Source organism: Diceros bicornis, chromosome 5 (genome assembly GCF_020826845.1).
Source record: "Diceros bicornis minor isolate mBicDic1 chromosome 5, mDicBic1.mat.cur, whole genome shotgun sequence".
Taxonomy (NCBI): Eukaryota; Metazoa; Chordata; class Mammalia; order Perissodactyla; family Rhinocerotidae; genus Diceros; species Diceros bicornis.
The window spans coordinates 10,792,303-10,805,424 of record NC_080744.1 but is presented as its reverse complement, the minus strand read 5'-3'; the positions used below and the strand labels follow the sequence as shown (position 1 = coordinate 10,805,424).

Here is a 13,122-nt window from a genome sequence, read left to right as displayed (position 1 = left end):
CTTTTTACAGGGGTGTGTAAGGCTGTTTGAAGTTCGTCCACAAATGGCTTAAGATTATTTCGGGGCCAGCCCGGTGGTGCAGCGGTTAAGTGCATGTGCTCTGCTGCAGGCCCAGGGTTCGCCGGTTTGGATCCTGGGCGCACACCGACGCACCGCTTGTCACGCCATGCTGTGGTGGCGTCCCATATAAAGTAGAGGAAGAAGGGCATGGATGTTAGCCCAGGGCCAGTCTTCCTCAGCAAAAAGAGGAGGATTGGCAGATGTTAGCTCAGGGCCGATCTTCCTCACCAAAAAAAAAAAAAATTGGCTTTTTTCACTCAACATTATTTGAGACTCATCCATGATAATAAATGTAGGTTTACTTAGTTCATTTTGACCACTGTATAGTATTCCACTGTGGATATGCCACAGTAAATTCATTCTGTTATTGATGGACATTAGCTTGCTGCTGATTTTTCATTACGAATAATGTGGAAATAAGCATCCTAGTGTTTCTTTGTCACGTAAGCAATAGTTCTCTAGAGCTGTAGTTTTCAGACTGGGGTACATCCCCTTGGAGTATGCAAAGAATTTCCAAGCCAGTATGCAGGTATGTTTTTAGGGAAATTCACAGAATTTCACCTTCCACGTGTATTCTTTCCCAAAGCTGTTCTGCCCAAGGATGAACTTAGTAAGAAGATATAGGTTCTCCTTTCCTACCCTCCGTTTTGCAATTTTTTTTCCCCCATGTTGCAAAAGGAACACATCCCTTTCGCTCAGTTCTAATCTTACCAGGATGCATCATGCTAAGGTGTACAACTCTGGAGCTCCAAAGAGAAGTCTGAAATATTGGTGTTAGTGCTGAGGAAGTGAGTAATTCTGATTGCTTTTGACCAATTAACTTATCTAGAATAATTTTTGATGGTAGGTGAGTGTGTTTTTTTGGTCCTATAAGCTCAGGAGTTCAAAGAATGAGTGACATTGCTATAATAAAACTCTTTCTCTTCCTATCTACTTATTTATGTGAAAAAGATTTTTTAGCACATGTGTTTATCAAAATGAAAAATAGGAATAGAATTGATGCTGGATCTGACTCATTCCAGGAACAAGTAATATTCACCCATGGAGAGGGAACTAACCGGGGAAAAAAAGACTCAGTTTCATCCATTTCATTAAGAAATACGGTTCTAATAAGTTTATTCTTTATACTAATTTAAATTTATAATATTTATTTTTGATCAATCAACATGTATAAAAACTAAATCTAAGAGAAAGGATTTTAACATAGTCTTATAAGAAAAAAATTATGCTTTTTAAATTCTACATATTTTTGTTGCAGAAAATATATGAGTAATCAATGAAAGACTCTAACAAAAGTATGTTACATTTGGATAAAAAGCTGTGGGATAGTGGGAAAGAGTATATTGAGCAGCCTGGGTCAGATGAAGAGACAAACCACACAGTAGTTTCAACAGGGAAAGTTTAATAGAAAGAATTATTAACTATGATAAAGAGTAATTAGAAGAAGTGAAGAAACTCTACATGGCCCCTTGGGGCTGAGGAAGGGCACTCGGTAGGACAAGCTGGAAGGGGTTTGGCCCTCCTTGTGAAGGTGTGATTCAGCCCCCAGGAGAGCAGACCTGAGCTGGTCTGGAGATGCTGAGGCACCATCCAGAGTGCAGGCGGGGAGTGGGCGAACAGCAGTGAGTGGTGTGGGTATGCAGTGCGGGTCCGGGTGCCAGAGATGGGGGAGGCTTCAGAGCCAGGGGGTGGGCTGGACAGCGGCAGCCCCACGTGTGACCCTCGGGATCACAGGGCAGCACTCAGGCTGCTCAGGGCAGGCAGGGGGAGTCCAGGTGCCAGTGCAGGAGGCACCTGGGCCTTCAAAGGCCTTCAAAGCAAGTGGGTCGTGCCGCAGCTCTGGTTTCTGTGTCAACAGAGCTGAAGGAAGGTTAGACCGAGGCTGCAAGGTCGCAGAGGGACCTAGTCTAGGCCCTTGCCTGGGGCAGGCCCCATCCCTGGTCTTCACACCAGGCTGCCTGCCATGGCCTGCCAGGAACTACAGGAGAGCCTCCTCCTTCTGCCTTGTCCCCATGGCGCTTACTGAGAAAACTGCGCATTGTCTGACTTTAAAGGTGCACTACTTAAAGGAGTTTGTTTATTGGAGAGCAGATATTGAAGGTGCATTCAGAGCGGGGGCAATACATTGATAACTGATACAATATGTAAGTTTAAGGAGGAAGATGAATGATGTAAAATTTCCAAATGTTCAAGAGCTTATTGCATTTTTTAAATGGATGGATGGTAGTAGGTATTGAATTACTATGGCATTTAGATCCTGTTATATACATTTTTTAAAAAGATGTTTACAGTTCACTTTAAATTGTTAATGTTTATATCTGGTAAGATTATGACCAATTTTATATGTTTAACTTAAAAATGTGCAAAGGAGTACATGGTTTTTCAAAATTCCTTCAGGATTTTTAGGGACTGTGAAAACAAAAAAGATCAAAGACATGGTGTTAGAGAACACATCAAGAAGTGAAATCGCTGGCTCATAGGGCATGGGCAACTTCAACTTCACAAGATACTGCAAATTTGCTCTTTAAAGTGGATTCAAGTTCCAGCTGTCAGGTTTCTCTCTTCCTTGCCAACACTTGGTATTATCTTGCCGTCATTTGTTTAATGTTTTTTCATCTTTCAGAAAGGAAGGATGATTCAAGTCAAAATTTATTCACAATACACCTTCCATTTTTTCCCAGAACCACCAACCCATGTTAGCTGGTAGATTGTACTGGAGAGGCGCCCTTCCAGGCTCCTCGAGTTCTAGAGTGGCCGGAGCCCCGGCTGGTTGCCTCTGATGCTTTCAGTTTCTTCTTGGAGAGCAGCTAGGGTGGAGCTGGGTCTGAGACAGAGCTCCTGGACAGAGAGCAAACTCAGGCACTCACTACTCCCCTGCCAGATGCAGAGAGCTCCACTGTCCATCATGGACAATGGAGTCTATGACGCTATGAGAGAAGTATGTTCCAGGTATCCAAAGAGCAGGTGGGAAGCCCAGGTGTGAAGCCCCAGATGTAGCTGGTTAGGTGTGAGGGGGCTGGGCACTGGAGGTGGGGAGGAGGGCCCCCTGCAGGCCTCTAATTTACTTCATATCAATCAGATACTTCTCTGTTGGTGGCTGATGTGTGCGCTCAGTGGTGGCTAAACTTGTGCAGCAGACTACAAATTAGAGATTTATCATTATTTTAAAATACTTGTAATGAAATAATCACTTGAATTTGAAATTAATTCACATTACAAGAAATCTCACCATCACATTTACCATTAGATTTAGAGCTATTGGATTTCTTAATTTCAGCTGCATACGTTTTTGAATGGTTGTGAAAAAATGGTTTAAAAATTATCACCTATTTGTGGGGTGTTTCTCATTGGTGACAATATTAAAATTTTTAAGAGGTTATCAGTTAAAATATTTGACAAGCTTTTATTTAAAAGTTCTATATGAATTCAGTATTTTCCCCAATCCTTTGCTTTTTATTTTCTCGTTAATTATATAATAAAGAACACAATGATTTTTTTTTTTTGCTCCAATTCCTTCCAGTCAGCTGTACAATATTTTCTATATGTGTCAGGACATGAAGAAGGTTGGGAGGCAGTGATACAGACAATGTGCTGTGCTCATTGGATATGATTCACCCCTGCTTGTGTTACTCCATAAGACCCATTTTATGTTACTGGCTTCATAAGGATCCAGTCTGATTCATCTATAAGCCCCAAGCAAGTTGGTTTCTGAATCTACGTGTTCAGCCATAAGCACACTGCCCTTCCCAAGCCCCACCCTACTGACTCCCTAACTCACTCTATATTCCTGGGGTGGCGGGGGAAATGGGAAAGTAATTTTAGATAGGTAAATTTCATAGAGTTTAGCAAGCTACGTTTTAAAAATATTTTATTTAATACGTTTGTTCAAAGATGATCTTGTATATGTGTATAGGCTGTTAGGCTAACAACAGTTGAACTCTCAGTGAAGAATCAGTGTTTTAGATGACCACACCCAACCCCACATTCACAGAGGAAACTGAAGCTCAAGGGAGCGTCAGAGCTCAGAGCAGAAAACGGATGTCGAGCCTCCTGGTGTAGTGCTTTCTGACACCAACCTCCACTTGTGTGCTTTTCACTATATATCAATACACTTTCTTTTTTTCATACATTTTGGGTGCTATTTTGGTATTTCAAACACATAAACACTTTGATTCACTCAAGTGAGTTAGATGTGTCCAGGAAATAAGGAAGCAGTAGGTGTGATGACAGTTCCTTGTGAACACCAGATTATTCCAGGATGAGGTGCTGTCTGGAATGATTAAGGAAGGAAAGATGGAAGACAGAAACCATTTTCTTTCTCATAAATGACAGCCGTTTGTCTTGACAACCAAGAATGGAGATTACAAAGCCAAACTAAAGAAATACATAGGGGTTTATGAACTATTTAATACTGGCATATGGAAGTATTTTTGCATCCAGTATAGGAATTTTTAAAAATAAGCAATTCCTATAGTCTATAACAAATTTTACCATATCAATAATGTATTCTAAATGCACAATACACTTGGATTTTGTGCTAATCAGTCTATTGTTTGCTTTTACTCTTTTATTTTTGCCAAAGTGAGTTCCAAAGAAAAATTTAAAACCCTCCAAACTATTCAGCCTGATTTTTTATGATATATTCCCAAATTTAAGCTTTGCTGCACCAGGTTACAATATGAGCTAACATGATTATACACAATAAAAGGATTACTGCAGTTTATTTAACACTAAAAGTCTTCATGCTTCATATATAAAAAAATATATTACAATGATCACTTTTTAATGCTTTATTCATTGATTAAAAGAATATACATTTAACATAAACCATACAACATCAGTCATCAGGTCAAACATTCAGCTGGTTTCCTTACAGTTTCTGTCAGGAGTTATTTTATCTGATCACATTTATAAGATAAAATCTCACCACATCTGGCATTTACACACACTGTGCCAGTGGATTCACACTACTGATGTACATATAAAATCCGCATGGTATGTGCTCACTGGAGACAAAACAGTGCACACCTGTCAAAAGGTCATTTTAATATAAGATGGTAAAACCATTTGTAAAATACATATAAACTTTTTCCATAAATAGAATCATATCTGGACATCTGTTGCATAAATTGTGTTTCCAAAGCTTACGATAGAGCAGCCAGGTCTCAGCACTGCTGGGCACCCACGTTGGCTACTTACTTTATTATTGCAGACTGTCCTTTAACATTAAATGCACAACATTCGTACCACTTAAAACTGGGTCAGGTGGAAGTCTCACAGAGACCACGTCTGTACCGCGGTTGCCCTGAAACAGTTAAATCGGCTTTTAAAGCCTCTCAGATATAACAAGGTTTTAAAACATACTTCATGGAATGTTCTTCATGTATCATAGCAGCTCATACCTGTGATAGAACAAGCTTTCAGTTTCTCCTTTCTTTCCTTTACATTCACTATTCACAGTGAAACAGGTGCATGGTTTTTTTTTCTTTTTTTTGTTTTGTTTTTTCAGAGTTCTGAGGTTGCTGACTGAGCCACAGCACAGCTGTGTACCACAGGTCGAAATTCGACCTTAAATATTACAATCTAGCAGTATCTGGCTGGCCAGAGTGGGCTGGCCCCTGCCAGCATGTGGGCACTTCTTCAGTTAAGTCTATTCTTTGGCAGCTGACACGCGCGCTGACAGAGAAAAATCCAGTGACTTGTTGCTAGGGATTTCACGACTAATGTTTGCAAGCATGTGTGTTTACAACTCTGTTTTATGATTTTCTTTTATAAAGGAGGTTTTACCCTGGAATATAGTTTCTTTTTTCCTCCACTATTTGAAATCTGGGCTAAAAAGCTAACTTGAATGTGTAATGTAATTGATGAAAAAAATTATGTCAGATATAGTTTAAAAAAATCCAACAATTTGAGTATTCATATTTATGTAAATGCATTTGAAAAAAAAGGATTAAGCAATGTTCTAACCTAGTACTATACAAAATTCAGAATGGTAATTGGTGATATCAACTATTATATATGTAATAAAAGTTGAAGTCTTGGCTTTTCTGTTAAAGACAATTCATTTGGGATCATATTATCTTCCCTTCTTCCATTTCAAATAAAAATTATTGAAATGCTATCAGAATGCATGAATGCAGTGCATTGCATACAAATTCACCAGGCTACGGATATATATCTATATATGTATAAAAATATTTTGGCTCCTGAGTTCTGAACTCTGACGCATAAAGAATAAAAACATCAAAAAGGCAGAGTAACTCAGTGAAAAATAAAGTTAGCCAGCAACCTCAGACAACCTTCGGTTGTATATCCTTAAGGTTTGGTAACAAGTCCATTAACCGTGAAAGCCCTATACATTGTCACTTTGAACTTCTAAACCAATACCCGACTACGTTCTTTGATCAAGAAGTAGAATATACATATATAATCCTATAAAGCTAATACTGATTAAACACAGCACAAAGGGATTAATTCACACTACTGAAAAAAAAACATAATAGGACCCTACTTGCATATGTAACCACAGGAATTGTACATTTAAAAAAAGCTAAATGTCTTCGCTGAAGCTTTGCATCTCTCTGTAAAAATGACGATTTGGTTCAGTGAAGACACTGAGTGATTCGATGTCCATGACTGCGTGCCAAGGCTGACCCAGGCCCAGGGATACCTGCTCAATAAGGTTATGCACTGGATCCACATCCTGGTCGGCCAGTTCACCTTGGTCAAAATCAATGCTTTCTTCGGTGACTTCAAGTACTTTTAGATCAGAGCCACGAAGACGAGCAATGGCAATGAGGTTGTGCGCCCACACTGTGTAACCTTAAACACAAGCACAAGACAGACACTGTCATTTCCCTGCATTTTATTTTGCCTATTTGATAAGTTAGTCTTTTCCACAAATTTGCATCTTACTTACCACTTTGGTCCTTTAACTTTAAAAATATATTCAGATTGGAAAAGGAAGTATGATTGTTTAGCCCAGGAAGAAAAAAATATTAGAAGTTTGATATTGACTCTAAGAACATCACTGTGGGTGGTGAATTGGTAGGCACTGTAAGCCTATTCTGATATCACTGCATTTAGTAAAACTGAAGACATTTACAGTTTAAAGTATAATTTTATAGCTTTGGACAGTGATGTATCAGAGAACAAATTTTTATTTCATACATATTAAACCGGTATTTTTCATTAGTAAAAAATTATCTCCTATGATGCTTCACAGTCCAAAGTTATGAACTGACACTTTAGACTTTAAATATAAATTGTTAATTGTCAGTAGCAAATATGTAAAGTACAAAATAGTCATGGGAATGATACGTACTAACTTCAGAATATTGGTTACCTCTGGGAAGGAATAAAGGGGAATGGATGGAGAGGCTTTAGCTGTATCTAACATCTTATTACTTAAAAGAAGAAAAAAGCTTTAAAAAGACTGGCTTAAATTAACTTTTAAATAACCTGACATTTCTTTATCCTATAAAAAGTCTCCATTTTACTTATTACCTTCAGTATTGACCTATTCTTTGCTACTACCTCTGATGTCTGGTCAAATTATAAAGCAAAACTTGTAAAGCACACACACTTTCCCACACTCAAATACAGGCTAAAAAATTAATTTCAAAAATAATGAAACAGAGCTAATAAAGAGAGTTGAAGATGTTAATACAGACTTTCTATTTTGTATTCTGTAAATGTCCCATAAATTCCAGAAAAGCAAGTAAAATGTTCTTCTAACTTGTCAGACTAGCAACTGCCTCTCCAAATGAGGAGAGGTCACATTAAGATGAAAGATGCCAATAAGAAAAAAACATATACCAATCAATGGAACCATCATTTAAAAAATGTCATACAAAATTAATATGTTGATACCTAGAATCTAGAAGATGAGGCAGCAAGAATGAAAGAAAGCATACTTTCTCTTCCTTCTGTATTATGTTTTTAAGAGATCTTGTGATCAGAGGAAGAAATATATCTATTGCAGGTAGTTATGCATGTTTGTTAGACAGATAAATTGTTTTCAAATATAATTTTTGTGAAATACCCTCAATCACAAGATGGAAGAAAAAAGTAATACAGAAGCCAGAGCAGAACACTTGGGGCAGAAATATAACTCTCCACTTGTAAGTGGTATATCTTATAAATGCTGAAAGGTATAAAAATCTGAATATCAACTTGTTAAAAGATTTGTTGATACTATAAATGTCAATGCTATCTTTTTTTGGTAGAAAATGTTTTAGGTGTAATGTCAGTATCAAATTATAGTGGGCAAAAATCACCTACCATGAATTGCCAGAAGAGAGAGCTTTGTGCACCTCCATGCTAACAAAACCAATGGATCTTCATTTCGGTTGTCACTAAGATCTGGAAAACCAGACGTGTCAATCACATCATTCATTAATATAAAATGAGTGAGGAACCTGTCATACTGCCTGGATATAAGATCAACAACAGCCCCTGAAACACAAGTGATGTAGCTGTCAAAATGAATCCTCTCTAGTGGCATACTAGGTTTCAGAATCTTTAACATATCTTCACTCTTGATATCAAAAGCCATTATATACACCCGAAGGCTGGTGCTCTTTCGTGACAAGGCTTTCCAATGCTCATCATTCGGCATGTTGTCCAGAGACTTGTGCATCACGGAAACATTGTGGACTAGGAGAGACAGTCGCTGTAAAGGCACATGGTTGCTATCGGTTAAGACTCTTGCCATCTCAGCTGTAAAGTCACAGAAATCCAGGGCAAGTGAGCGCAAGTTCACAAATCGCTCCAGTTCGACTGCGGTGATAAGGGTGCTGTTACCAGGAATATTGTTGTCCAGTAAACTCAGGTGCTCCATGGTGTTGGCAATAGAGTTTGGGAGAGATGACAGTGATGTTGGGGTTACTATTTCCAGCATAAACCCACAGGACAGCCATTTCAGTTGCCTACTATTACTCAGTATTTCTTCAAACAGCTGCTGAATTCTGTAAGGAAAACACATGCCACAACAATCCTGTTAACATTTTGCTCTAATCTTAATACTGACTTTTGAAAAAAGGCAAGGAAATGGAATGCAATGTTGAGATACATTTTCTTTCAGTTAATTTCTAGCCAACTCACAAGTATTATCATAAACACCACTAAAATTCACATTAAAATATAATGATGAAGATGTATTAAATATATAGATATATTAAACATATAAAAATATGTTCTTTATCCAAGGAAAGCAGCATTTTATACCAGTAGGGTAGAAAAGACTGATGATATACAATTTATGTTATAGCAAAGGAAAGCAGGGAAATAACAGTTTTAAATAGCAATAATTAACCCAGCAAATTCTTCGATTTGTCTTAAGGATTTATTAGCTAGAATGGCATATATTGATCACTGTATTTCACAGTTAAGACATTTCCTGGACATACGTTCTTTACAGAAAAAAATATCATTACTCTTCTGATTGTATCTTATAATTTCTCAGAAAAAAACACAATTATTATTAACATAAACTCCTTTTCTCTAACTATATAACTTACTGTTTAATTTTTTTGCCATCAGGGTCCACCTTGCTGAGGTATGTATTTGACAAACTTCCTTGCTGTTGTAGAACACTTATGTCTCCAAAAAGACTAAACTTCTGGAGGTTCCTATAAGAAAAGTAATTTAAAATGATTAAGTAATTAATATATAAAAATATAAATATTAAAAATAAAAATACGCAGACAGGATATTCTAGAAAAGTTTCTACCTTATTACTCACTTAGAATCCAATTAAGTACTTTCAGATTGCTTTTCACATACAATGAAAAGCAACGTGATACAGGAGAAACAGCATAAGCCTTAAAGCATGAGGATTGGGGTTTAATGATTAGTTCAAGAACTCAATATTTTAATGACCACAGAAAAGTCTTCTTAATGCCCCTGGGATTCAATTATTTATCAGTAATAATAATACCTACCTTAAAGGGTTTAAGGATGAATAAGTAACAAAATGACATATGAAAGAAGTTTATAAGTTCTAAGTTTTATAAAGATGTTATTATAACATAAAAATTTCCCAAACCAGTTAACTTAGTCAATAAGTTAAATGCTCAAGGAGGCGGGGGCAGCACTGCCCTAAAGATAGCTTCTCAGTAAGAAATATCCTTTGACTAAAATCTAGAGAACCTTCCTCAGTTTATGATCAAATGTATAGTTTATGATCAAGAGAGGTAAAAAACTATATAAAAATCTTTCAGTTTTAGATAATTTTAGTTACAAAATATACTTTTCTAATAGTAAAATTCTAAATAGAGAAAACTAATAACTGGATCAAGATAAAAAACCCCTAAATGCCAATAATAACCAACTAGAGATTCCATTTATAATACAAAACTTAGGGATAACTTTAATAAGAAATGTATAATCCACAAGAGTGATAAAAGAAGATTTAAGTGAATGAAAAATAATATTTCTTGATAGTATGTCACATTTTCCCAAATTAATAACCTTAGTTTCACTAAAAAGCCTGATGATTCTAAAATTTAGCTTGAAGAATAATCATTAATTCATTTATTTATTCAACCAAATATTCCGAGAGCTTACTATGTGCAAGGCACTGTGCATGCTATCGAAGACATGCCAGTGATCACGTGCCGTGAAGTTCAAGCATATGGTGCCACATATAATGGAGGTATCTGACCCTGTGTAAGTCAGAGAAGGCTTCGCTAAATAAATCAATTAAAACGTGATCTTAAGGATACATGGGAGTTAACCCGGAGGAGGGTGAGCAGAGGGTGTTACAGGAAAAGGAAAAGCATGTGCAGATCCCCTGAAGTTCAAGAAAGCAAAGTGAGCTTGAGACACTGAAAGGCATCCAGAGTACAGAGACAGTGAACATAAAATGAAATGAGGCTGTAGAGGCAGACAGAGTTCTATGTTAAATACAAATTTCTTGTTTTTGCCTTCAAAACAATGAGATGCCAGAAAATGGTTTTAAGCAGGAAATAACATGATTAAATTTGTGTCTGGAAAATATCGCTGTAGCATTAGAACAGCCTGGAAGAAGGCAGAGTCCAAGTGGGGAGACCAGTTAAGAGAGTATTTTAGTAATAGAGAAGACAGATAATGGTAGCTTGAACTGGGTTTTTGGTGACAGAGGTGAAGAAAATGGACAGTCTCAAAGCTATATTTAGGAGCTGAAATGGACAGGAAGGGGTGCTGGACTCTGTAAGGGGTGGGAAAGAGTAGTCAAGAATAACTCCTAAATTATCTGGGTTGTGGAACTGAACAGATGGTAAAGCTTTTCACTAAGACACGGATTCTTAGAAATGAATCAGAAATTAATCAGGGTTTTCTCTTGTGCCTTCCTGGAGGTGAGGTGGTAGAATAGTTAGATTATGAGCTCTATTTTGCACAGGTTGAGCTTGAGGTGCCTTTAAGATAGTCAAGTTAAGATGTCAAGTAGGCTATTCCAGGTCTGGAGCTGAGCAGTTATCTGGATGATAAATGAAGTCATGGATGGCGGCAATGGGGCTTAAGGAAAGAGCATAAATGAGAAGAAAAGCAGGCAAAAAGTTAAGTTGTGAGGAACTCCAATAAGAGAGGGATGAGGCTGCAAAGGAAAGGTCAGAGGTTGGAGAAAAGCCAGGGGTGTGAAAATCACAGAAACCAAAGGATGAGTGTTTTACAAAGAATAAAGTTATCAACAGCAGGATCAACTACTGCAATGAGGTCTTATAAGATGAGGACTAAACATGTCCATTTGGCTTAGCAACATGGTGATCAGAATGAAAGTCGTTTTGTGTGGTGTGATGAGAAGAGGTCAGATTGGATTTCAGGAAATAGAGATAGTGGATACAGCCAAATCTTTAAAAAAAAATGCTCTGAAGAGGAGAGATGAAAAGGACTCGAGAATACATAAAAACCTTCAGTTAGAGGCAGAGAGATGGGAGAACGGATATGGCTCCTGACTAGGAGGACAGGGAAGGATGAAGGACCTTCCATACAGATAGCAGAGCATATTATGCAGCCACAGTATCAAAATCAGTAATGGTATGAGTATAAAAACAGGAAGACAAGCAATGGAATAGAACAGATAGCAAGAAATAGGCCCTCTTATGTGAAAAAGTTTAATAAATGATAAAGAAGGTATTACAAATCAACAGAGAAGGGAAAGCCATATTTAATGAATGGCATTGGGACAAGTGATTAGCAGTTTCAGAGAAAAATCAAATTAGAGCCAATTCTGACTCAACAAACCAAAATAATCTTCAGAGTTATTATTACATACTAAAAAGTCAAATCGAGGTAAAACCGGTATGGAAGTACAATGAGTTTTTATCTAAATTCTGAGGGATAACACTTTCTAAGCTTGGAAATAACAGAATAAATCAGAAAGGAAGAGATAAATTTTTGACTACATAAAAATGAAAAACTTGATATTCAATAGCACATCTCACTAAAAAGGGCAAACCAACATAGTGAGAAAAACATTTGTGATCATCCTGGTGGTGTGAGAGGATTCCTTTGTTTCTTCCCTTCAATCTACAACCAGTAGAAGATCCATAACCCAACAAAGGCTACATTGCCCAACACACCAGGATGCTGTACATACGAACAGCATCTGTACATATGAAGAGGGGTGGATTGGAGCAGGGGGCACAGGTGGCAACGATGAAAGTACTGGTGACATCCCTAATAGAGGTGGTGGAGGGTGGAACATGCCCATCTTCAAATATAGCCAAAGTCAGCTCAGGTAAAAGAAACCAAAAATTAGCACTACAGCGCCAGCTATTGAGAAACAAAAGAAAGGCCTCTAATCTCCAAATGGTTGAAGCTGGAATCAAAACAAAGCTATACTTAAATCAGAAAAGTGTCCACCAGGATAAACGCACTGGCAGAGGAATAACAGCAAGTACCACGAAAAGCCACAGTAACACAGCATCACAAAAAGAAGAAATAACAATTCTCCAGAAACCAAACATCAAATCTGGGAGAGTATATTCTAACTGATAAAGAACTCAAAATAGCTGTCATGAAGAAACTCAATGAGCTACAAGAAAAATTCAGAAAGGCAGTTAAATGAGCTCAGGAATA

General features: G+C 37.4%; 1 protein-coding gene across 1 annotated transcript in view; it reads right to left on the bottom strand.

Moving 5' to 3' along the window:
• Positions 1–4,835: 4,835 nt before the first annotated feature.
• Positions 4,836–13,122, bottom strand: part of FBXO33 (F-box protein 33) — a 33,383-nt gene continuing 25,096 nt past the window's right edge. The window contains exons 2-4 of the mRNA XM_058540675.1: positions 9,582–9,692; positions 8,344–9,029; positions 4,836–6,882 (exon numbers count right to left, since the gene is read on the bottom strand). Of these exons, the coding sequence (XP_058396658.1) occupies positions 6,611–6,882; positions 8,344–9,029; positions 9,582–9,692 (1,069 nt within the window). The 3' untranslated portion in view covers positions 4,836–6,610. The remainder of the gene's footprint in view (positions 6,883–8,343; positions 9,030–9,581; positions 9,693–13,122) is intronic.